This window comes from Stigmatopora nigra, chromosome 2 (assembly GCF_051989575.1).
Source record: "Stigmatopora nigra isolate UIUO_SnigA chromosome 2, RoL_Snig_1.1, whole genome shotgun sequence".
Classification (NCBI taxonomy): domain Eukaryota; kingdom Metazoa; phylum Chordata; class Actinopteri; order Syngnathiformes; family Syngnathidae; genus Stigmatopora; species Stigmatopora nigra.
Window position 1 is genome coordinate 13,101,592 of NC_135509.1, and position 23,320 is coordinate 13,124,911.

At 39.1% G+C, this 23,320-nt stretch overlaps 2 protein-coding genes across 4 annotated transcripts; both read left to right on the top strand.

Moving 5' to 3' along the window:
* Positions 1 to 1,321: 1,321 nt before the first annotated feature.
* Positions 1,322 to 8,169, top strand: pidd1 (p53-induced death domain protein 1). 2 transcript variants are annotated; one of them, XM_077712203.1, is made up of 16 exons: positions 1,322 to 1,496; positions 1,707 to 2,300; positions 2,798 to 3,211; positions 3,285 to 3,437; positions 3,542 to 3,593; positions 3,687 to 3,888; positions 3,951 to 4,103; positions 4,201 to 4,374; positions 4,629 to 4,776; positions 5,278 to 5,413; positions 5,508 to 5,658; positions 5,793 to 5,916; positions 6,057 to 6,172; positions 6,292 to 6,399; positions 6,660 to 6,856; positions 7,611 to 8,169. In XM_077712203.1, the coding sequence occupies exons 2-16, from the start codon at positions 1,781 to 1,783 to the stop codon at positions 7,825 to 7,827; spliced, it is 2,865 nt and encodes a 954-aa protein (XP_077568329.1). In that variant the 5' UTR covers positions 1,322 to 1,496; positions 1,707 to 1,780; the 3' UTR covers positions 7,828 to 8,169. The 2 variants fall into 2 exon arrangements, with proteins under 2 accessions (XP_077568329.1, XP_077568330.1); XM_077712204.1 differs by having other exon boundaries at positions 1,338 to 1,477.
* A 259-nt stretch (positions 8,170 to 8,428) lies between these two features.
* On the top strand, positions 8,429 to 21,981 carry slc25a22a (solute carrier family 25 member 22a). Of its 2 annotated transcripts, none has more exons than XM_077744742.1 (11): positions 8,429 to 8,663; positions 14,574 to 14,776; positions 14,858 to 14,983; positions 15,073 to 15,128; positions 16,010 to 16,100; positions 16,583 to 16,637; positions 17,030 to 17,090; positions 17,309 to 17,453; positions 17,532 to 17,686; positions 17,761 to 17,836; positions 17,924 to 21,981. In XM_077744742.1, the coding sequence occupies exons 2-11, from the start codon at positions 14,757 to 14,759 to the stop codon at positions 18,075 to 18,077; spliced, it is 939 nt and encodes a 312-aa protein (XP_077600868.1). In that variant the 5' UTR covers positions 8,429 to 8,663; positions 14,574 to 14,756; the 3' UTR covers positions 18,078 to 21,981. The 2 variants fall into 2 exon arrangements, with proteins under 2 accessions (XP_077600868.1, XP_077600878.1); XM_077744752.1 differs by lacking the exon at positions 8,429 to 8,663 and adding an exon at positions 11,129 to 11,207.
* The last annotated feature ends 1,339 nt before the right edge of the window (positions 21,982 to 23,320 follow it).

A 23,320-nucleotide genomic window follows, 5' to 3' on the forward strand; every position in this document is an offset into this window, starting at 1 on the left:
AACAACCCTTGCATTGGCAGCGGATACACATATGTAATATGTCTAATATCTTGTGGTATAAGCGTATAATTGTTCCACTTGTAACGGGCATAAAATATATTCCAGTAGACACAGAATGATTATATTTTCTTGCAGCGCAGTTGTTTTTAATCTTCGGATATCTGCATTAGAATGAATAAAATATTCTTCTACTGAACATAAATTGTATGTGGGGTGGTTTTTACTTCATCACATCAACAATGATAGATGTTGGAAAACATTGCATACTTTAGGAATAGAATCATGTACAAATGTAACCGCTTGGCAAGAAAATCGATTACAAAGTCACAGGATTGTTGTTATTCGGAATGCCTTGCATTGTAGGTGAAACTCATACTTATGCGTACACTGTTTTTTTCTTCTTAAATGTTCCTTGAGCTTAGAGAGAACACGATTCCCCTGAGAGGATATTCAGTTGTGCAACTAAACTTTAGTGTGTAGAAGAAAAAGTGTGTATTGATTACTGTGAGCTGAAGCAAGATTAGATTTGACCAAAACAACAAGACCGTGTGATTCACATTGTGGCAATTCTCTTTACTCTATCATATTTTACAGATACGTTTATAAAATCCTTACATTTGAACATTTATAGACTAAACTCTTGTATCAAAAGTATCCTGGAGTGGGTTTTTTTTTGGTCATCTTGCAAATTGTAGTGTTCGAAAAGCAGGGTTTCTACTGACCTCAAACTGTGAACAGACAATCTGTTAAGATTGAATTGACCATTGTGAATCTTATCACTGACATTGTGTGACATTGTTGTTGCTTCTAAGCAAGACATAAAAAGGGAAGTCTTGATATTATGGACTATTTATGAACACTGCAATGTTCAATGAATGTTCAAGAAGTGTCTTCGTTATATGTCCAATGTTTTGCATTGTTAGTGTTTTTGTATACCACAAATGACATTGCTGTATCTTTATAATGATCCAAATTATTATTCTTACTAAATGCATGTCTATTTTTAGTATGCCGTTGAAGCTATTATTATTGAGAATATAATGTAACCAGGTTGACACAAACCTAACATATTTATCTTTGAATGTTAAGATAGTGAGAAGCTAAATAGTTAAATAGATATCTTTTATTTGAAAATATTCTAAACTGGGGGAACAGGACCACCATTGACCAGTGACCCATCACCGACAGAACAAGAGCAAGAAACAGCGTCTCCTGTTGGTTGACATCAATACATCAACTGTAGTTGCACACAGGAACGAAGTCCCGCCTTTGTTTGAAATTTGGCGTCGACTGCCAGAGGCGTTCACTTATCTTCCAAAAGAGCCAGAGGGGCGGTTATAGTCGTGTTTGACCGAAAGAGTCTCCTCTGCCATTCTGTGGTGAGCAAAATAAACACACTCTACAGTGACGTAGGAGAGTGTCACTTTTTTGAGCTACTCGCGGAAGTCTAAATGGAGTGACACCCAGCCAAGACAATGTACGTGTAAGCAACTAATGTAAGGTATAACAATATAATTATACCTTAAGATCAATGGCGGATTTGTTGTCCATCGGTACACAAAACTCATCGTTGAAATAATCTTGAGTATCGTTGGCTAATCTTAAGAACGTTATCATGTTTTGAATTTTTTTTTACTTTCGTTATTATCTCGTTCGCTTTTTACCGATTCTAAACATGGCTGGACTTATTCCACGTCAACATGCAGTACTTGAAGCAGATAAGACAACTCCGCCATATCACTAGACTTTGCTCACTGCCAAGTGTAGCAGAGTGTCTTCGATGGAGAAAAGCCTCCAAGGAGAAACCACCACCGATGAAGATGGAGATAAAGTTGCCGATGCTGTTGCATTGACCCCTACATCCAGATGTGGAGAAGCAATTTTAGACAAGGACGACAAACTAAAGTCCAATGAGCGGCTAGAATCTGAGGTTTCAAACCAGGTAAAAACACATAGGGACGATGATGCATCACCTTGCAGCTTTATGGACACATGCAATCCTTCCATATCGAGCCCTTCTTCCTCAAACAAGTCTTTGTCATCATCGTCGACTTCAGTGTTGTGTCTCACACCACCCTTACCCCCCTCGCTGGAACTCTCAGATGTGTTGACTGACACCAGGCTGACCTTGGATGTCTACCAAGGAGGAGCATCTGCACTGGCACTGCTTTGGAGTTCCATTCCAGAACAGCTCCAGAGGCTCCGGTACCTGAGACTTGGTTCTGAGGATAAACATGCACTTGATGGTGCACTAGATGTCCTCCACAATTTGACAGAACTACGCTCACTTGCCATACGAGGTACTTCTCGTACACCTCTACAGTACAGTACAACATTTTTACTAGTTTTAACTGTATAGGGACTTAATTAAAAACTACTGATTTAGCATAGAGAACCCTTGTACAATGCAACTAAATAAAACAAAAATTAAGTATAATCAGGCTTAGCAAACTGTTTTTGTTAGTGTTGTATTACTTATCATTTAAACAAAAATGTCAAGTCAAAAAAACAATTTTAGGGTTAGGGTTAGAGTTAGGGTTGACCACCTTTATTTTCTACACTACAGAGACATGCCTGTTATTTAAATAAAATAGTAAGTGCTTTTACTTGTATTGAATTTGTCTACCCTGTGATTTGCTGACAGCCCAAGGTTAGATGTGTTAGGCTCTAGCTCGTCTTCATGATAAAGGACATTTTACATAATGGGCATGTAGTAAATTATACTAATTGTAGTATTTGCATGAACATGTTTCCATTGTGTTTCCACCTTTTTAATAATTTTCTTTTTCAATTTAAGGGAACCGTTTTTACGACACACAAGGAAACTCCTTGCCTGGGTTTCTCACCACTTTGCCCACATCCCTTGCTTCCAACTCTCTTCTGGTGCATGTGGACCTCTCCTTCAACCACATCTCCGTCCTTCCATCATGTCTTCTCAGTTTACCTGCGTTGTCCATCTTGCTGTTGTGTCACAATTGCCTCTCAGAGCTGCCCCCCGATATTGGCCAGATGTCCAGTCTCACCTATCTTTCACTCACTGGAAACCAGTTGGCTGCTCTCCCCGCAAGCTTAGGCCTGCTGAAAGAACTGAAGACACTGGATGTTTCCAATAATCTCCTCGAGGACCTGCCAAATGAAATTGGGTCTTTGTTGGACCTTGTCAAACTGGAACTTTCCCACAACAAGCTGAAGAGGCTGCCAGAGACCATGGGTATGAGTCCTGTATTGTTGCGTCCAAATGAAAATGATTAACAAATAAATCACTTTTACTTGCTCCTGCCTAGGTTCTCTCCATTCACTGAGGGAACTTCTCGTCTTCAGCAATGACCTCCGCTTCATACCACCGAATCTGAATGAACTGCCTCTCCTGAAAATAGATATTCGTGACAATCCTTTGGGGCAATCGCTAACTCCTCCACCTCTCCCCTCATCACCTAGTGAGTGAGAAAAATGGGATTCAGTAGTGGACCTGTTTATTTCTTGTGTTGTTATTAGACGCTTTATTTAAATGTGTTCATTACCTATTTTTTTTTCTTCACAGATGAAGCCAAGCCAAATATTCCTGAGTTGCATCTCCTATTCAATCAACATAGGTGCTCATTATTCATGACAAATGTTATGATTTTGCTTCTCACATTTCTTGTACATGTGACAATAAACACAATCTCGTTCCTTTGACAATTCAGATTCAGCGTTACATCTGCTGGCTGCCATGTGTTTCTTCCCGGGGGGACGCAGTTGCTGTTCCCCCCGGAGTGCCTACAGACACCGACGACTATCGAGTGGGTCGAGAGGAGACCAAAGCAAAAGTGGGTTTTACTGGAGGAGCATGACATACTTCTCCGCCGCCCATTGGAACTTCGACCTCATGGAATGACCTTTCTTAAGGTGCTGCGTCTGAATTACCATTTGCAACTCCACTCAATTTAAAGGAAAAACTCTCCTTGTAGCCAGTAGGAGTGTGTATGGCTCATCGTCATCGGAAAAAATGCAATGAGGTAATTGTACGGAAGTATGATGGGATATCGTGGAGCACTTTACCTACTTCTCTCCGGAAAGAAAACGTGAAAGACAGCATTCACCCTTTGGAGCGTCCACACAGGGTAATTAATATTATACGTAAATTCCATATTCGACTGCAAGGAAGCATTTCTCTATGATTTGTTTCAATTTTTTCCATTTTTTTTTACATATCTTTAGCTGGCCTGCTGTTATGTGAGCGAGTTCTCTTGGTTTATTGTGGTGGCTCGACCAGTGAGGGACAGCTGTTTACTTTCACCAGAGGGGGCCCATCTCGTGTCCAGTGTTGACCCGCAAGTCAAACTTATCTTCCCTGCAGACTCTACCAATCAAAACTGTACTATAACTTTACAGGTAGCCACAAATGGTGTATTTAATACTGAACACATGTTGTCAAGATATATCGACATGGTCTTAGCTTCATTTTCATTTAGAGTTTCTTTCTAAGTGTCTTTTTTTTTAGGTCCAAATTTGGATTTGCCCAGGGTCTGTCCAATGAAGTATTATATCTATTTGAGGGCTAAAAGTCAAATGAGCAAAACGTGTACAAATTGAAGCATTGTGTCTATTTATGAATTCATTAATGTAAGTGCTGCCCACTGTTATAGGTACTACAGGTGTCCGTGCCAGAGGTACAGGCGCTGTGCGGTGATCCAAAGGCAAGTGTCAGTCCTCTTCTCTGCCTCTCACAAACTCCCAGCATGCAATTCCTACAGCCAGTCAAAGTTCAGGTCCCACTGCCGCTAGGCATTACAGGTACAATTTACTGTGATTATTTGCTTTTATAATTTTATCATTGAATTATAAACACTCAGTAAATATGTACACTGTTCTTACTCATTTTCTGAACCACTTCATCCTTACTAAGGTTGCGGGGGGTGCTGGAGCGCATTCCAGCGAGGGACACCCTGAATCGGTGGCTCGCCAATTATAAGGCACAAGGAGACAAACAACCATTTACGCCTACACTCGTATCTAGGGGAAATTTAGAGTCCAATCAGCCTACCATGCATGTCTTTGAAATGTGGGAGGAAACCGGAATACCCGAAGAAAACCCACGCTGAACATGCAAACTCCACACAGGTGGACCGGCCTAGATTTGAACCCAGGTCCCCCACTGTGAGGCCATCACACTTACCACTCAGCCGACGCTTCGCCCATGTACATTGTTATCCATTTTAAACCAAAATAGGGTTAAATGAAGTTTTTCATTTTGCAATATCCATTTTCACTATTATGTCTGTTTCTGTCACACAGGTCACATCGTTGATAAATCGTGTTTGCGTCTGCTGCATGGAGACCCCACTGCCCAAACCTGGACAGACATCACATCACAAGTGTCCCTCTGCGTCACCCATTTGTATGCAATTTTCTACATTACACATTTTTCCTGGTAAGCATCTGTTAAGAAATCCCAATATATGCAGAGCATTTAATACAGGTGTATATAGTAAGTGTTAGAGCCTTGTGTTTTAATCTCATCACAGGTATTGGCTCTGGTACACGACTCAAAGTTGTGTGAGTGGTATGGTAAGAAAAGTGTACCAAAAGCTCAAACAGTTTAAAGTCCAATTCATGGCCCTGCAGCGGAAAACTGACCCTTCACAAGTCTTGTTGCAGTGTTTGCCAGCTAACGAGGTAGGTTTTGATGTCTGTTTTTGCTACCTATATTGCATAAAACACGGCTTCTCTTTCGTCGACACATTTTTTCCTGGGTGTAAAGAATGTCAGTTATGGTAATTCCATTGTTTGTTGTGTCGGTCGTGTTTTAGGTGGATGGCAGAGTTATGTCACTGTCCGAACGTTATGATGGACCCCAACCTTCAGATCTATGTGACCTCCTGGAAGGTGAACAGTTCTTTGCGGGCTTCGAGAGAGGCTTGCATATCTCCTCAGGTCAGAATTCCTTTTTTAACAAGTTTATTACAAATCAATATTTTTAAACTACCCTTTTGTGCAGTTTTTTTGGGTGAAATAATTGACTTGTAATTGCTTTTCAAACAGTGGTTAAGATCTTGTTCTCATACTCTTAACAGACAGACCAGACTGTGTCGAGGGAAGACTGTGTTTTGTCTTTTATTCCAGTCTGAAGAATCTGAAGGAAGTTTACATCTCCCCTGCAAAGGGCCTTCAGGGTACAGTGCGAGGAGAAGTAAGACAGTTTTCATAACAGCCAAAAAAAGCACAGTGGATGGATATTTACACTTTTCATTATAGATGAGCTTTGTAAAGAAAGTTTTCTGTCAAAAATTTATATTCCATCTGCTATAGGTCTCATTTTACAGAGGGGGGATTCCCAGTGATGTCCCGGAGGAAGTATTGAGGAAGAGGAAAGGCCTTGAAAGCCAGTGGCTTGCAACTTTACCGCTGAGACTTCCTGTCAGTTGAACACATTTTCTAGTTAAAACTTTCCCCCTCCCATCATCAAATGTGATTCAAAGGATATAGCTTCATATACATATCTCTTGTATTGGTTGGGAGTTTTGTTTAATCGTAGTAGTCTGGATGGTGTAGTGTATGATATGTCATTGAAACATGACATTGTGTATATATCATGTTGTTTTGAATGTCCATGATTTGAATTTTCTCTTCTGATTAAATAGCATATTCATATTTCTTCCTTTCTGGTGATTTGTTAGGCGCTAGATGCTGATAACAAGTACATATTGGAAGAGTTCCAGCTTCCTCCTCTGAACCTGGGAGACCCTGAAAGCGGCTACTTGACAGAAGCCAATCTTTTATCCATCTCCCTTCAGATTGGACAAGATTGGCGCATGATTGGCATCAATCTCGGGATAAGCTACAATGAGTTAGACCGCATCAAATACAAACACAGGTTGGTATTGTCAAACAAACAAAGATTATACGTTGCGAATCCATTTTTTGTTGAATCACAATACAAGTGAAAAGAAAAGACCATATATAATAGACATGGAGACACATCATAAGTATGACTAAAATGGAAAAATCAAATATAGAATCGTGATTAAGTCAAACAATTTCGGTTCTTTAAGATTATCAGGATTACCATGTAAAATGCAAAATGGAGGCGTGCATTTTTTGCTGAAAGAGGCCAAGATTTGAGTGAGATATTACGTGACTGCAGTGGGAGAGAAATGGTAGAGAATTTTGATTGTTTTAATCTGAGCTGTTAGAGGCTGCTAAGCCATCTGGGACATTGCAGGAGATTACACACATAGGCTGATGCTCCTCTCCCCTCCCCTCTCTTCAACCCCCTCGGCTTTCTCCTCATGCTTGCATGACACATCCTGCAGGCGTACAAGTAAAAGAAACAGCTTTGATGCAATGGCTTTCTTGGTGGTTTATGTTATTTTTATATTTGACCGGTCTAAAAATGCATTCGACGGCATTTTTTTTAGAAGGGTTTGTTTTAGTGGGTTTAGGGTTACACAATCATACTAGTAAGTTCTCATAAATTCTCATAAAATGGTGTATTTTTTTCTGTGGCCAAATAAGTGTTCATCACACACACTTCATTTCACTTGTGGTTAAAACCTATTGCTTGAATCAGTGGAATGCATTCATTAAGAGGTGAAATATATCTGTAATTAAGTGACTCTTCCCTCCAGGGACGATCTTGGAGCTCTGGTGCTGGAGATGCTCTTCTACTGGGCTCGAGGACAGAAGAGTGCCGGTCCCGGGGCGGTGTCACGATTGATGGAAGCCATGATTGAAAGTGGCAGGAAGGATCTCGCAGATGAACTCAAAGACATTGTCAGTCTGGGAAGGCAAAAGTATTCTCAATCACTGAGGAGAGTTGGCCTGGATGTGGAAGAGCAGCAGTAAAGACGTTCTCAATGGGTGCAGGTGCCTTTCCTGTTTCTTTATCTTGTTTTACAAAACCCTTGTATGCACATGAAAGCTGCTAGTTGTGCCAAGTTATCAAACTTTTGCAGTTCATTGGGCCTTTTTTTAACTCGTAGGATTCAATCCGACCTGTCAATTATAATGGTAAGTGTCTGAATGTTAGCAGCTGTTGACTTTTTACAACAACAAAAAATGACTGCCATTCCACATGAAATGCCACGCCGATTTATAGTCAACTTTTGCCTTTGACATTGTGTGGACAATAATGAATCCCATTTGATTGATTGAATTTGTAACACCTAAAGAAACAGAACAGCATTAAATATACGTACAAACACTTTCCAATTTCTTTACTTTATTTGCATTTTATCAAACCAAGTGTTTCAGATCATTTTGCCTGACCCTGTATATACACAGCTGGTGTATTTAAGAGATTTCTCCAATACGTTTCAAGGTCACTCTTCCCATCCCCCAGCATTATACCTTTTTTCCCTGCCCACGTAGAAAATGAGTGTAGTTCCACTGCAACACCACTAGAGGGCACTTTTTAATATGCCCTTTCCATTGACTTCAAGTCATCCTATGAACGTATCCAGTATCAGCTTCCCCCTCCCCTTACCTTCCCAACCATCGAAGTACCCACCCTTCCTCCATCCCCACCTTACTCCCACCTCCTCTTCTTCCCTTCCCGGTACTCCGATGCTAGTAAGACCGGTGGTTAGCCGCTCTGTCGCTACATTTTCAGCGTAAAGCTCCGATTCCCTCGTGATCATCGATACCGGAGAAAGAGGGGTTAACGGGAGCAGATATTTGCGGTATGTAGTCTCTCTCCAAATGCTCCATTTTTTTCACGTCAATGTGGTGGCGGTCTGGCTCTTAGAGATGATGCCCATTCCAATGTTCCGATTCGACATGTGCATATTTAATGTATTCATAACATCACGCGACTGCGTCATCTTAAGAAAAATGCTCAAATGCTCGAGGGGAGAAACGACCAGCCGTGCTTTTCGCGTTCGGGAGCGAGCGACATCCTCGCCGTTATTTCTTTCTTTTATATAATCATGTTTTAATCATGTTTGTCATTTTAAAAGCTGCGCGAGAAGGAAGACCACTTCTATTTGCAGCGTTATGATCATATATTGCATATACTACCCGGTGGTGCGCATGGGGTAGGACAGGTGTTGCAACCAGCTTTGTGATGCATATTTTCCCAAATATACATTTTAGGCATTTAGGGGATCGTTGTGGATTTGCATACCTGTCAACCTCGAACCATTTGTGATCTTACCAAATTTTGTTTTCGCCCTTACATATATGTATAAATACATGGAAAATCTTACCACTTTACTTTTTTGTAAAAAATCACGAACAACAAGTGAAAATGAAAGTAAACATAAACAAGGGAACAGGAAACGGAAATCACATGGTGAAAGTGTTACAAAACGAAATGTTTATCATGATCTTTTTTTTTTAGCCAATCAGAGGCGCCGGTACATATATCACTTGGCAGACATGCGTTTCCGGGAAGAAACAATGGCGGATGGTGAAAAATGGCTAGAAAGTGCCGCAGCCTTAATTTATTTTTTTTTCTCAAAATCACCGTTTAGCGTACCATTTTCATGTGTACAGCGTACCAATATAAAAATGGGCTTTCAGTTGTACCAATTACGGCGAGAACGTACCAGTTGACAGGTATGGATTTGGAGCCCACCTCCTCTTTTTTTTTGCCTCACCGATTGTCTCATGACATTTTGATGACTCATTCATTTTCTGAACTGCTTATCCTCACAAGGATCGCGGGGGGGGGGGGGGGGGGGGGATCCTATCCCAGCCAATCGCATGGCACGACAAGTTGGACCACCATTAATGCGTAGGTGGCAATTTAGAGTGGTCAACCAGCCTACCCTGCATGTTTTTTGGGATGTGGGAGGAAACCGGAGTACCCAGAGAAAACCCACGCAAGCCCAGGGGAGAACATGCAATCTCCACACAGCGATGACCAGTCTGGGCTAATCACTTACCTTTTGATGAGTCAGTTTTGCTGATATGGCGAACTTTACTGTAAATCGCAACGTCATTGAAGACTTATCTATATTGAGGGTTAGCGTTTGTCGTTTAAAAAGGTCAAGCGAATGTGAGAGACTTACAGTAATTGTTGGTTTTGGAAGGCCAACAATGTAGTCTCAGTATGGCTTCATGCGACCTGCTACCCCTGTAAAACATTCCCGGCGCCGAGGAATTATTGATGAGCAATGCTATTCGTGGTGTAGGGTGTCGTCTCATACATCTGGAGCAATATTTTATTTATTTATTTATGTATCTATATATTTTTGCCATCCTGTATCCCCCGCCGCTTGTTTTTCCCCTTCTGTTTAATCTATATACAACATTCTTAGAGCATGCTAAAATCCTTGAGGGAAGGACTTTGAATGTCACTTGGACTATATGTGTTTGTGGCAATTTGACGCTCGACTCTTGCTTTGTGAAAATCATTCAAGTCATTCAAGCTTTTGTTGTTGTAATCTATAAGTGAAACCAGATGCTCCAGCACTGCATATGTTTTTTTTTTGTGTGTGTGTGTGTGTGTGTTCTTGAGGTAGGCTCACTCCCAATACTGCCGTGCAGGCAAGTGAAAAGTGAAAAGGGTCTGCTAGCTAAGGATACTGTATGCGTTTTTTTCCTCAACATTAGACGGTAGTTCTTCAACAAACACATAGCACCTATGCAGGGAATTTAGTGCTTTGGCTAGCTCATAACTCTCACTTGCACCAAGAGGCAAATTGCAAAGTGAGATTTCAGCGAATTGGTTTATAATCCTCATGTTGGAGGCGACAGAGGGACGGAATCCGATTTATCTGTGACACCAAAAGAAAAAAAATCCCTTGTCTCTTCCGTGCTGGCCAAAAATAGATAAAAAATCGCAAATCACCACTAGAACAAATGTAATAACTACCAGCTGTTTCAGCAAACGTCTATGACCCCCAAAAACACATAGCATCACATTAATTACAGGCTCTAAACTCTGAAAACAATCCGTTTTTAAGATACTTGTCAAGAGTTTGTTCTGTTTTCATAAACGTTGTTGCTCAAGAAAATAATAGAGTAGAAATGGTACAACTATCCAGGCAGCACTTCAAATCCTCCATTTGTCATTAATAATAACCGCCCACTCGGCAAGAGTATAACTATCTTTTTGGGCTTGTTTTGCTGACGTTTTGTGTCAATGCACTCTCATGTGACCTCTCTGGGCCACTTCCTGTAATGATTCACCCCGTCACACTGTCAATGAGTGAGGGTCCGATTCCATTCTTTTTGCCACATGAGAACCGAGAGGCAGCCAAGGAGGCGTGACGCATGAGGTACTTTGATTTGAATGACTTAAAGGAATTTGCTTGTAAAGTTGCTTGTGGTTTTCTTGTGTCTTCAATATACAACTATGTCTCATTTTTAATCATTTTCTATGCGTTCTCAAGTATGTATATACACCATTCCGAGCTGATCAAATCAAGCAGCGTAATCGAGCTGTGCCAACACTTTTTTTTGGTCTTATCTGCGTTGCAAATGAAAACTCAATGTCACTTTAAGGCTTGTAGGACACTTCAAAAAGTGCATACTTTTGACTTTCTTTTCAGTTGGCCCAATGCGTTAGCATATCTCTAAAACTTTGTGACCAAAATATAATTGTTTTTCTTCATATGTTGCCTTTTAAACATTGCCAAATGGCAATGTTCTTCTTTCATCACTGTATCTCTCATTAGGAACAAATTCTTACAGTAAAGTAAATATACTTTAATTCCCCTTTAAACAATACATTGTATTTGTTACGTTTTATATAAACCTTATTTTCGTCAATTATCTTTTTTTCCAACTCAAACATACATAAAACATAAATTCACAATGTTTTAATAGTAGCAAACTAGTAAAAATAAGTTAACGTTGTTAATTTTAGGAATGGTTTATTTGACGTTATATGTATTCCTTTTGGTTATCATTATTAAACATGCACACATAATGTAACTATTTTACAGAGTAATGCCAACCACAACTCATTTATGATGACCATAAACTCATAGTGCACATCATTACTATAACCTGTCTTTTGTGATACTTAATCATGTCCCTAAAAGATGACAATTTTTAAAATATATTTATTTATTTTTCAATAACGGACAGAAATGACCTAATTACTTACAGCATGTGCTGCCTTTGTAATCGTTTGCATTGTGTAATTCTGACATTTTGCAGGCATTGTTTTTGTTACTTGCTGGCGCTGTCTTGGTAAAAGAAGCAGTATTTATGGGCTCATTGTTGAAATGATGAACAAGGGTCACAACGGAGCTGTTATCTGTAGCAGCAGTCAGTGGTCGCATTCACCGATTTTATTGAACGTGTCCAATGGCACCTTTAAATGCCGAGTTCAAGGTTCTGCAGCAGAGACTACTTTTACAACGTGTGACTAAAAGTTATTGTAAGATACAAAGGCCATTCAGGTATTCTTCAACATTGATGATTTTAGACAGGTATTAGTCCATTAAGCAATAATATTCTGTCTTTATTTTTTTTAACAGCCCTGAGTGAGGTTGAACTTTTAAATTGAACAATTCCCAAATCTTAACCCATCAAAATTATTGGGATTTAAAAATAAATACAACTCAACAAATTCTACCTCCCCCTATTATTATGTCGCTTACATTTTTACAGCTGTTTACTCACCATCAATTTTCTAACAAATTATTTATAGAATTATTTGCACGAAGCCTATGACCTAAATTTATCTTGTTAATTCTCTTTTCACAAAAGTAATTTAAGTTATAACATTTTAGTATGGTGAACCCATGGGCTACCCTTTGTGTGTAAATGATCAACAAAACTGGAAAACTTGGCAAACCTGTCCAGACAGTTACAGTATAAACTAAAAAAAAAAAAATACTATAAATAAACTAATTGTTTTTTTTTTTAGGAAAATTGTGAAATTCATTAATGTGATAGCTTCACTAATGACCTTGACAGGGACTGCATATCGGAGGAAACCAATGTTGCATTTGGATTATAATTATCTTTATTCTCTGGGGCAAAGTTTTGCTTACCTATAAAACTATACACACAAAAAAACAGTTTTGAGAAAAGGACAACAAACAAGCATGCTGTGGTTTGCAATCACTTCATTTGTTTTATTGATTGCAGCCCCAGTTGTACTGTAGTAGTTGAGGCTGGACTTTTAAATGTTCTTGACTTTAAATAGCCAAATTTGAAATAGTGTTTATATTTTATTTCAAATGCTCATTTTGTCTTGCGTGATTTCGGTCTGGGCATAACAATCTTGACATGTAATCTAGCATAATAACTGACTAAAACATTTAACATGTTGGTCACTGTTATTCCACTGTGACTAGAACTTCAACTGAAGAGTAGATGCATTTTGTTGCGTTAGTTGAAAAGTAATTTTAGAATTAATTTGCTTCCAAAATGTAAATCTTATGAGATTTTGTCAGCAACTGATGACCACACAGAGGCCACTTGTCTCATTCATACTGACTCATCTGTCATGACAGCACAGGAGGGCAAAAAAAAAAAAAATACTGGGGGCATACTATGGGTCGTGATGGACTACAGTGGACACATTAAGCTGCAGGCATGACTAAAAGATGAACAATGGCAATTTTGTGGGTGACTCGTGGATTGGTGAGCAACCCAATTATACTCAACCCAGACTTATAACATTTATTTTGACCTTTTTATTTATTTGAGAATAACCCAGAGATGAGACTGAAAAAGCAGAAATCCATTGACAACCATTGAAATATTTTCACTATATTCTATAAGTTTAAAAGCAGTAATATATGTTTTTATTGACAGAGTAAAAACTGTGTCAGATGTCGCAAGAGAGGCAACGACATGACCTAATCTGACCCCCTAACTCCACATACACACATTCTTTTCTCCACCTCTGGCGGAGGTTAGAGGGGGAGGCGTCAAGCTGTACAAGCTAAACACACAGCTGCCTCCTTGTTATCTACCATGGAAACATCCACACTTGTGCAATCTGTCCAAGCAGAGTGTTACGTCTCACTGATATATGCCAATGTGGGGGGTATACAAAGAAACCCACCACTATGCCGGGTTGTGATTCCTAAAAGCTGAGAGTCGTGACTCGTGACTGAGGCGCATTACTAGGGGGAGGCGGGATTTGGTCGCCGACAGAGGCAACCGGCGATTGGTGGAAGTAGGGGGAGGGGGTATTGAAAGTGGGAAAAGGAAGCATCTTCATACACTGGAACACTGTTCCAAAAATAGGGCACATTTTAGAAACATTTTTAATGTGTTGAGCAAAAATGATTGTTCAAAGAGGGACAATAAAATGCTTTGCTTTTGATATATGACCATACTATGGCAGCTTTAAGTGTCATTTCTGTTGCTAATTTGAGTAACTCAGCCAAAAGTATAGCAATTATTACTTATGTTGAACTCACAAAGTATGACAGTTTTCATGATGGTTGCTTTTCTTTAATCTTTGGTAATGAATCCAAATTTAATGCGTTTAAGTCATTTGACCTTGTGTTGCCTTTTTGGACTCTTCCCAGAACACCCTGTATATTGCAGAATATTGTTGTTCAAGTTTGTGTTGATTCATTAAGTCTACATACAGTATTCACTGTATGAGATTAATATCATAAATTTCATTACACATTTATTGTATTAAAATATCTCCCTGCATTTCATTTCAGATACGCTCCACCTCAAACGACTGCAGCGACATAAGACAAAGTACGCTAAAAATCATCATTCGGAATACATCATCTGAAAAGACCTTTCTACAACAAACAGCCCACTGAATAACGCGACTGTTCCCACCGTCCAAAGCTAACAGACACATTGACACGACAGTGAGGAGACAGGGCTTCATATAAATGGCTGACAAGCAGATCAGGTAAGATAGTGCTTGAAATACTAAAAGACTTTGGCCTTATTTTTATCTTGCGCTTTCGCGCTTCTGTCTTATTTTCTATAGTTTGCCTGCCAAATTGATCAATGGGGGTGTCGCTGGTCTAATTGGAGTTACCTGCGTGTTTCCCATCGACTTGGCAAAAACTCGCTTGCAAAATCAGCAAAATGGATCTCGCCTTTACACCAGCATGTAAGTCCTTCTCGACATGTCAAGTAAGACCTGACCTCAGCGCTTCTATGTCACGTTCCTCCCCTTGTTGTTTGATTCTTTTATTTCAGGTCAGACTGCCTTATCAAGACCATCCGGTCAGAGGGATACTTTGGGATGTATAGAGGTAAGTTTGGAATTTGAGGGAACATTTGATTAAAAAATAGGAAAGCAAGAGTCAAAAGGGCATCAATTGCTTTGATGACTGCAGGCAATAATAGTGGAACCTCTGAGGTCAAACACAATTGGCTCAAGAATGTTGATCAATGGGGGAATGAGTTGCTTTTTAGTTACATTTATTTCACACATTCATTTTCTAATCTTGTTCTGAAAAGATTTATTGATGAGCTTGAGTCACTTCCATTTGATTTTATATGAGGCAAGGGACAGTCTGGAATAGTTGCCAGACCAAATGAAGGTCACAGAGAGACAACTAACTATTACCATTGCATACATCGGCACCTATTGACAATGTAAAGAAGCTGGAGGAGAAACTGACATTTAAAATTACGGTGAAACTGCCTTCATAATACGTTTAAAAATGGTTTGAATTCATTTTGAACTTATTTAACAATCATACAAGAGTAAACATGAATCTACTTGGGATTTCTAAAACAGTAAGAGTCAGTCTATCATAAAATATGCTATTTTACCGCAATATGCTGACATTCTGTGCAATATTAGAACCGTAACTCAGGTAGTTGAGTGGTCGTCTCCCAACCAAAAGTTTATTCATATTTCATATTATATAGTTGCATCACATTCAGTGATCTATGCATATCTGAGTTTCACATTATAAATTGAAATAGTTCTCTAATTTAGAATTTAAGATATTGAAATAGATATTCAGATTCACCCATACAAGGTAAAATCCTATTTACATCATTTTATTTAAATTCTGAACTATACGACATTAAGGTCCTTAAAATTTAGAGGTTCCGCTGAATTTAGAAAAAAAATCCCTTCATTATATCTGCCTTTTATTGTGCCACTTCTCCCCCTTCCTAGGTGCAGCGGTGAATTTAACACTGGTCACACCAGAAAAAGCCATCAAGTTGGCGGCCAATGACTTCTTCAGGCATCACCTCTCCAAGGATGGGTGAGGGGTTAATTCGTTTCTCAGCTGCCCCTATTTCACACAGTGATCAGCTACTTTGCTAACATGTAACGTGATACGTTAGTTGTTTGTGTTCCAACAGAGGCCTCAGTTAGTCCTCCACTATTCTCTCATCACTGAGATACCAAACATTGCATGGTAACAGTTAACACCAGTAGAGTTACTTGTATGCAAGACCAGTAATCCAATGTGTAATCCTATTTGGACTTCTAAATATCATATTATTCTTTGAGATATACTAGTTGTAACTCCATCGCTATAGTGACATGGATTCAGGTTGATGAATGATTGACTTAACTGAAGCGGCATCTTGTTAATGATTTGTTCTCCCGTGTGTCCAGACTGTTGAAATGGCTGTCAAACAGTCGCAGGTGGCAGAAAGTCTTATTTCAACTCTAGATAAATATCTTGATTCTTATGCTTGTGGTGTAAAAACTGCATTTTTTGTCTTTATTTGCCTATAGAAAGCTCACTTTGCTCAAAGAGATGCTGGCTGGGTGCGGTGCAGGCACTTGCCAGGTGAGTAATTGAGGTGGTGCTTGGATAGAATCCTGCTGTTCTCCATCTGGAATTGCTGCGAATTGCTGCCTCCTGCAGAACACCAGCTCTTACCTTCATTTGTCTATGCCTGAAGCTAAAATGACTCAAGAGCATATGGAAATGAGTTGGAAGCATATTCTTTGTTTTTGAATGTGAAATCCTTACCTCCCGATATGCGACATGCATTTTTTTTCTCATTGCGTGCACTGTGGGATTCAAAACTTGACAAAGTACATTATCACACATTCAATATGCCAGCAATGTCATGCAATAAATAACATATTATGTTATGAGACTGATTGGTTCACCAATGTGTTCAATCATATTTTGTGAAGTAATACTTTGAACATTTATACTATGTTCTGTTTCAGGTTATTGTCACCACTCCTATGGAGATGTTGAAAATTCAGCTCCAAGATGCTGGACGTATTGGTAAGACACTTTAAAAACTGTTACGTATTGTGGCTTTGTGTAGATGTGTAAACTGGAGAAATAGTGGCTCTATGTGGACATCTAAGTACATTGCAATGGAAAAAAACAAGACAAAAAAACCTATCACCAAGGATAATTAATTTTGTTTAAACTGGTACTGATTAAACTCATGAATATTTTTAACCAGATTAACTGCACAACTTTCCTATGTTTCTTAGCGGCACAGCGGAAACTGATGCCAGAATCGGTGCCAGCGGGCACCATAGAACCCAAATCGCCAACTGCAATGCAGCTCACCAGACAATTACTGAGTGAAAAAGGAATTGCTGGATTATACAAGGGGCTGGGTGCCACAATACTCAGGTAAAATTAAAAAAAAGTTGCACCTGCAGTGTGAGTCTCAGTAATGCAATGAAATTTAAAATGTCTTCTGTTTTCTAGGGATGTTCCATTCTCCATCATCTACTTCCCTCTCTTTGCTAACCTGAATACATTAGGAAAGCGAGGTGCGGAAGGACCCGCTCCTTTCTACGTGTCGTTCCTTTCAGGCTGCTTAGCTGGGAGCACAGCTGCCGTGGCGGTCAACCCAGTCGACGGTAAGTGGGGAGCCAGCTTACCAAAGTAATTGACACCGACTTGATAATTGCAACCTGCGTTTTGCACGCTACAGTGATAAAGACAAGACTTCAATCTTTGAACCGGGGGAGCACAGAGGACACGTACAGCGGAGTGACCGACTGCATCAGGTGATCTCATCGTGTCTTAACTGACGCCGCTTATCTCATGTTTGTGCCTCTGGCTTGTGTAATGCTTTGTCCTCATGGTCTTTCAAGGAAAATCTTGCGTAATGAAGGCCCAGCAGCCTTCCTGAAGGGGGCCTACTGTCGAGCCTTGGTCATCGCGCCTCTCTTTGGCATCGCCCAGGTGGTTTACTTCCTGGGTGTGGGAGAGTATCTTCTAAGCCTCTTGCCTAAAAAGGACAACTAGGAAGCATATCCTTTTATGCCTTTCCCGCCCAAATCGCATCACATTACCACCTGAGTGAAGAGTCATCTCATTCTTACAGAGCATTTTGTTGGTATTTTTTATGATTATGCGCTAGTTTCGTTGAGAATTTATTGTCTTGAATGTCGGAATGGTGAAGGAGGCAGCCTCCGTTTGTCGTCTAGCTGCCTATGGTGGCGCACATTAGTCCTGATGCAAAGCTAAAAATGTCAGCTTCGGTTTGAAGGAGGCTGAATTTTTAATGACAACACGCGTCGTTTTATATCCTCGAAAAATTTCAAGGTTGACTGCCTGCCCTTGGTTGCTGCAGTCTTGCAAGCTGCTTTCATTTACCTGATTGTTTAAAACAGTAATCCTCTTGGAATTACTAAATGTGACAAACGTAAAAAAAAAATAGATTAATACAAGCACACATATCGAGATTTTTACCTATAGCGCTATTCAGGATATTTCCCAATGCTCTCGTTTTATTATATATTGCGGAAAAATATAAAGGGAACACTGGATAAATGTAATGTAAAGTCCAGGGTAAATTCTGTATTTAGATGACATAATCTAATTCTTTGACAAGAAATAACAAGAGATGTTTATTAGAATCTCAAATCATACTTAAACTGCCTGTAGGCAACTCCCATAATATCTAAAAAAAACACACACAAAACGCATATGAGTGTCCTAGCATTGCTGTATAGGTGTATTTGTCTGTCTCCTGGTATTTCCTCCACACGCTTGACAATGCTGGTTATACGCCATCCCTTCTGGCTGTGATGAATTTGGATGTGTCATCCTGGAGAATCTGCACTGCCTAAGAAACTAGTGTTGGGCTGCTGATAACAGCTCACGCTTCTACTTGTGGCGAGAGCAGTGAAAGCTTGCAAATCTAGGCAAATGTGCCATTTTCACTACAGCAGGGGGGGGGGAACGGATTCACGATCGTTATTATGTTTGACAGATTTAAGTTAAACTTGGGTTAAGAGTGTGTTGTGTTTAGCACTTTTCAGAGTAGGAACGTTCAGGGAAAGTGTTGATGTGATAGCAGCACACCAGAGAAGCCACATCCCTTAAAGTACATATACAATGGCTTTTATTACCCTGTTTGCTTTCCCTTCTCTTTTAGAGAAGATTTGATTCCGTCTGCCGCATACACAATGATTCTACTGTTCACTTAATCTGAAAGATCCTTTTGTGTTGTGTAGCCTGGAGACAGAGTGGGCTATGGTAAAAGAACACTCACATACCTAAAGATTGAATGCTTATAGACAGTAGAGCTAGTTATGGTTGATGGCAATTTTAACTCATTGTTTACAGAAATCTTGATTCATATATGTCAAAACTAGAATTCCCTTGCAGGGCCCAAAGAGCTATTTACTAACTTTAATTGTGAAATCCAAAATCAAATCATCATTTGTTTTGTTTATCAAACATGTTTGTGGATGTTGCTTTAAGCTGCCTTGGAAAGTGGTCCCTGTTATCTTTCAATGTATGCATGACAGTTTTAAATCCCTGCCATTGATTTATCTAACCGGAGATCAAGGTGACTTTGATGTCTTTTTAATCTAATCACATTCCGCTCTAGCGCCCCACTTTGCTGTATTGTTGCACTGTAGATATCAGATGCAACTTTTTAACGTGTTCTATAGTATGTGGGCGTATAAATAGTATTTATCAATGTTTCTTTCTATAGGTTTTATGGCACTGTATGTTTCTATGTAGTATTGACGTGTCCACCTTGATTATATTTTACATATGCAGATGGTAGGAAGTCTATGCTTTGGAAAATATTATTTGTTTTGTACATGATGGCTTATTTGCACATCTACCTCTCATACCCATCATATCCATTGGGAGGTGACTTTGTGTTATGATGAAGGAATTTTATCAAATATTCGCTCACATGCCAATGGGTGTATGCAATCAAAGACACGTGCTCGGGAGGTGCCAGTACTGAGCATTCATTTCTTATAAAGTCAAATCATTTCATGAATTCTATCCTTCTGTCCATGTGATATATAGTACTTACTATGTGCTCTTTTTTCCTCGCTAGTAGAAAAACCTTGGCCTCTAAGTAGGAAAAATACATATAACTGCTACTAGTATCTTGATCGACATCAGTTACGTTGTCTAAAATCATATTTGAGCTCCAGGTTTCAAAGCTTTAATTCTGAAGCTAAAAAAATTGACTGCACAATATACATATCAAATGTACAAAATGTATATTCACAACCTTTATAAGGAATGTAACTATTTTCCTTGTGTAAATAACATAGAATCCAAATATATGGACTTTATCATCTCCACATATGAATGCCATGTCTTGATTAGTGCTAAATTGTCAGTATATATTTTATAAATAAATAACATGTTATAGAGTGCAGAAATCTCATAGAGTCATGGAAAGCAGTAGTAAGCCATAACCCTTCCTCATACACTACTGAATTGTCTTACTAGTGAGGACAAAAGACATAGCGGTACATGGACCTTAAGCTGGACGTTAAGGGTATTGAATAATTGCTTAGTGACTTTTCATAGATCACACAATTCTCGGTGTTGTTCAGCCGGATGAAATGAAGCGTCATATAATGGTGATAGGACTATAATAAGCTCCAAGCCAATAGCTCTTGGCCCTATTGAAATGAAACATCGGCCTTTTGGACCGGTTCTCCCTCCATTACGGGGACAGCGCTAATGATAGTGACTAAATCTCATGCAAGCAATTGTCAGCAGTCTTAAAGCAAAAGCCATAAGGTCGACTGGCACCTCCTGCTGTAATAACTGTAACAGCTGAGCCACGGGAAAATTTGCTTACGTGCGATCATCTCCATAATCCACTATTGTGCTCTTTTTTTTTTTTTTTGACATTCCAAATCTTTATCTCATGAATGCTGTTCTTGTGATCAAACCTATTTGGTTTAAATCTTGTTCATTGTTTTTAAATGCTCTACCGTATGTTATGTTATCATATTTTAGTTTAGACAATGCTGTGTAAACCATGAAGCTTTACTCATGACATGATTTATTGCTGATCTTGTGATTTGGCTTACGTGAGTGCGTATGTGCGTGCGTATGGGCAGTGTAGTGATGTAGCTGAAGTGTAGTTGTTCTCTTTGCTTCTGTTGTTTAGTCTGTCTTTCTGTCTGTCTGTCTGTCACACTCGTGTGCCATCCCTATCACCTGGTGCAGAGAAGACTTTTGAGTAGTACCGAAAGCACAAAGGAAGAATAAGGCACATGATTTCACCCTTTGATTAACAGTCCCAAAGAGTGTGCAGACACACAGATTCTAATGCAAAATGTATTTGAGTCCAGTGAAAACCATAAAAAAGAGTTTATATATGTTGGGTTGATACAACCCTGACCCATGTGATGGTGTGCACTATGAACAGTTATCCACAAAATATATATATTGCCTACATATTCTTAATGAATCAAATATAAGAATGTAACTTAGATATAAAAAGATGTATTATTTAGTCATAGTCAAATATTTATGATCGAAAGATTTATTGCTTTACACGTTCACCTAAAACTTAGATGTACACAAAACCAGCTCACAAATATGCAATAAGTAGAAGCGACACACACTAGCAGCAAAAATGAACTTACTAATGTCAGCATCACAATAATGTAGGAACATGACCTTCACAATCTTTTCAGGGGTCTGAGCCCTCCTCACGACCTCTGTTCACTTCCTCTAAGAGGAAATGTGCATTACACAGCACTTTAACACACAACAACACCCCCAACAATACTTTTCATGACGAAGAGAGTGTGTATCTTTGTGTGCGGTGATTGACACCACGTCCTATGCATTGTTTACGATGCCATGGTCAAAAAGTTGTTTTTCCTGTCACAAATTGCTGTTCAATAAACTGACTGTCCCTATTTGAGTGAGGGTTATGTTTGTTTTTACACTCATGTTGTGAAGCTGTTTTCAGAGTCCTACAATGTTCTTACTCGGTCATTGTGGCCTTGGTTGTTTAAAGGAGAGAGCATGTGAAGGTGCACCAACCAGTACCTGATGCAGACCGATAATTCACACCCACTTGAAAGCAGCTCAAAGGTGCTTGAAATTCAAGCCATCCATTTTCTATTGCTTGTTCAGGGTCAAGAGGAAGCTGGAGTATCTCATCTGACTTTGGGGAAGAGGCAGACAACAGCTTGGATTGGTTGACAGTCAATCAGAAAAAAATATGTAGAAGGATGAGCAATTGCATAATTATAAAGGCATACATTTCGGGGGGGGGGGGGGGGGGGGGTCTGCATTAAAGTCAGTTGAGTGAGTGTCACTTGAAAATTTTGATGACAATCTGGAATTGGAAAAAAAAATTAACTAGTAATTAAAATAGTTTAAAAAAGGCAATAATTAAATTGTTTTGCAATTGGTCACTGGATGAAAAAAAATGTGAACACATTTGAAGTATTACACGAGCAATCATACACGAATATTTAAAGCGACAATGGACAATCCAAATTACAATTGCATTGGATCAAGTTTTGGATGGTAAGTTTGCCCCAATAAACATTTGCATAATTTATACGGTAGTTTACCGGGCCTTGACACAAAGTAACAATTATGAACTAATAAGTACTATGAACGCAGTGCATACACCACAAACAATTATTTCAATGCAGTATTGAGGACTGACTCAAAATTGTTGATCTTTATTTGATTATTATACTGAAAAATTGATCATCGAATTACAGGGCTGCCGTGAGATTTAAGATGAGTTCTTAGAATTGTGATTTTTAAGAAAACCATTATAGAACACTCAATTTTAGAGTCTTACTTGGGGTTTTAATGAGTGTGTGTTCATATACTTATTATGTAATACTTAATATTTTAGTTTTTAATGACCAAAATATTCACTTGCCCTGTAAAAAATGTCCACTTAAGTTAAGGCTGTCACTGAATCTTAAACAAACAAAAAATATATTGAAAAAACATTACAGAACATACATTATAAACAATCAGTCAGTCAATGACGAAACCAAGGGCAACTCACCTTCACAATCCCCCACAAGTGACTGCCTAGCCCCCAAAAACCATTAGGGGTCAGTAGAGTGCTAAAAAATTATATGAATCCAATGGCAAGAAGCATCCTTGTTATTGGTACTACAGGTGAAAACTGAGTTTTTAGTACTTGCTATCATACTCATCCAGCAGCTATTGTGTTTCTGATCTTAGCAGGATCTACTTTAACAAAAACAGTCTGAATATCATGAAAT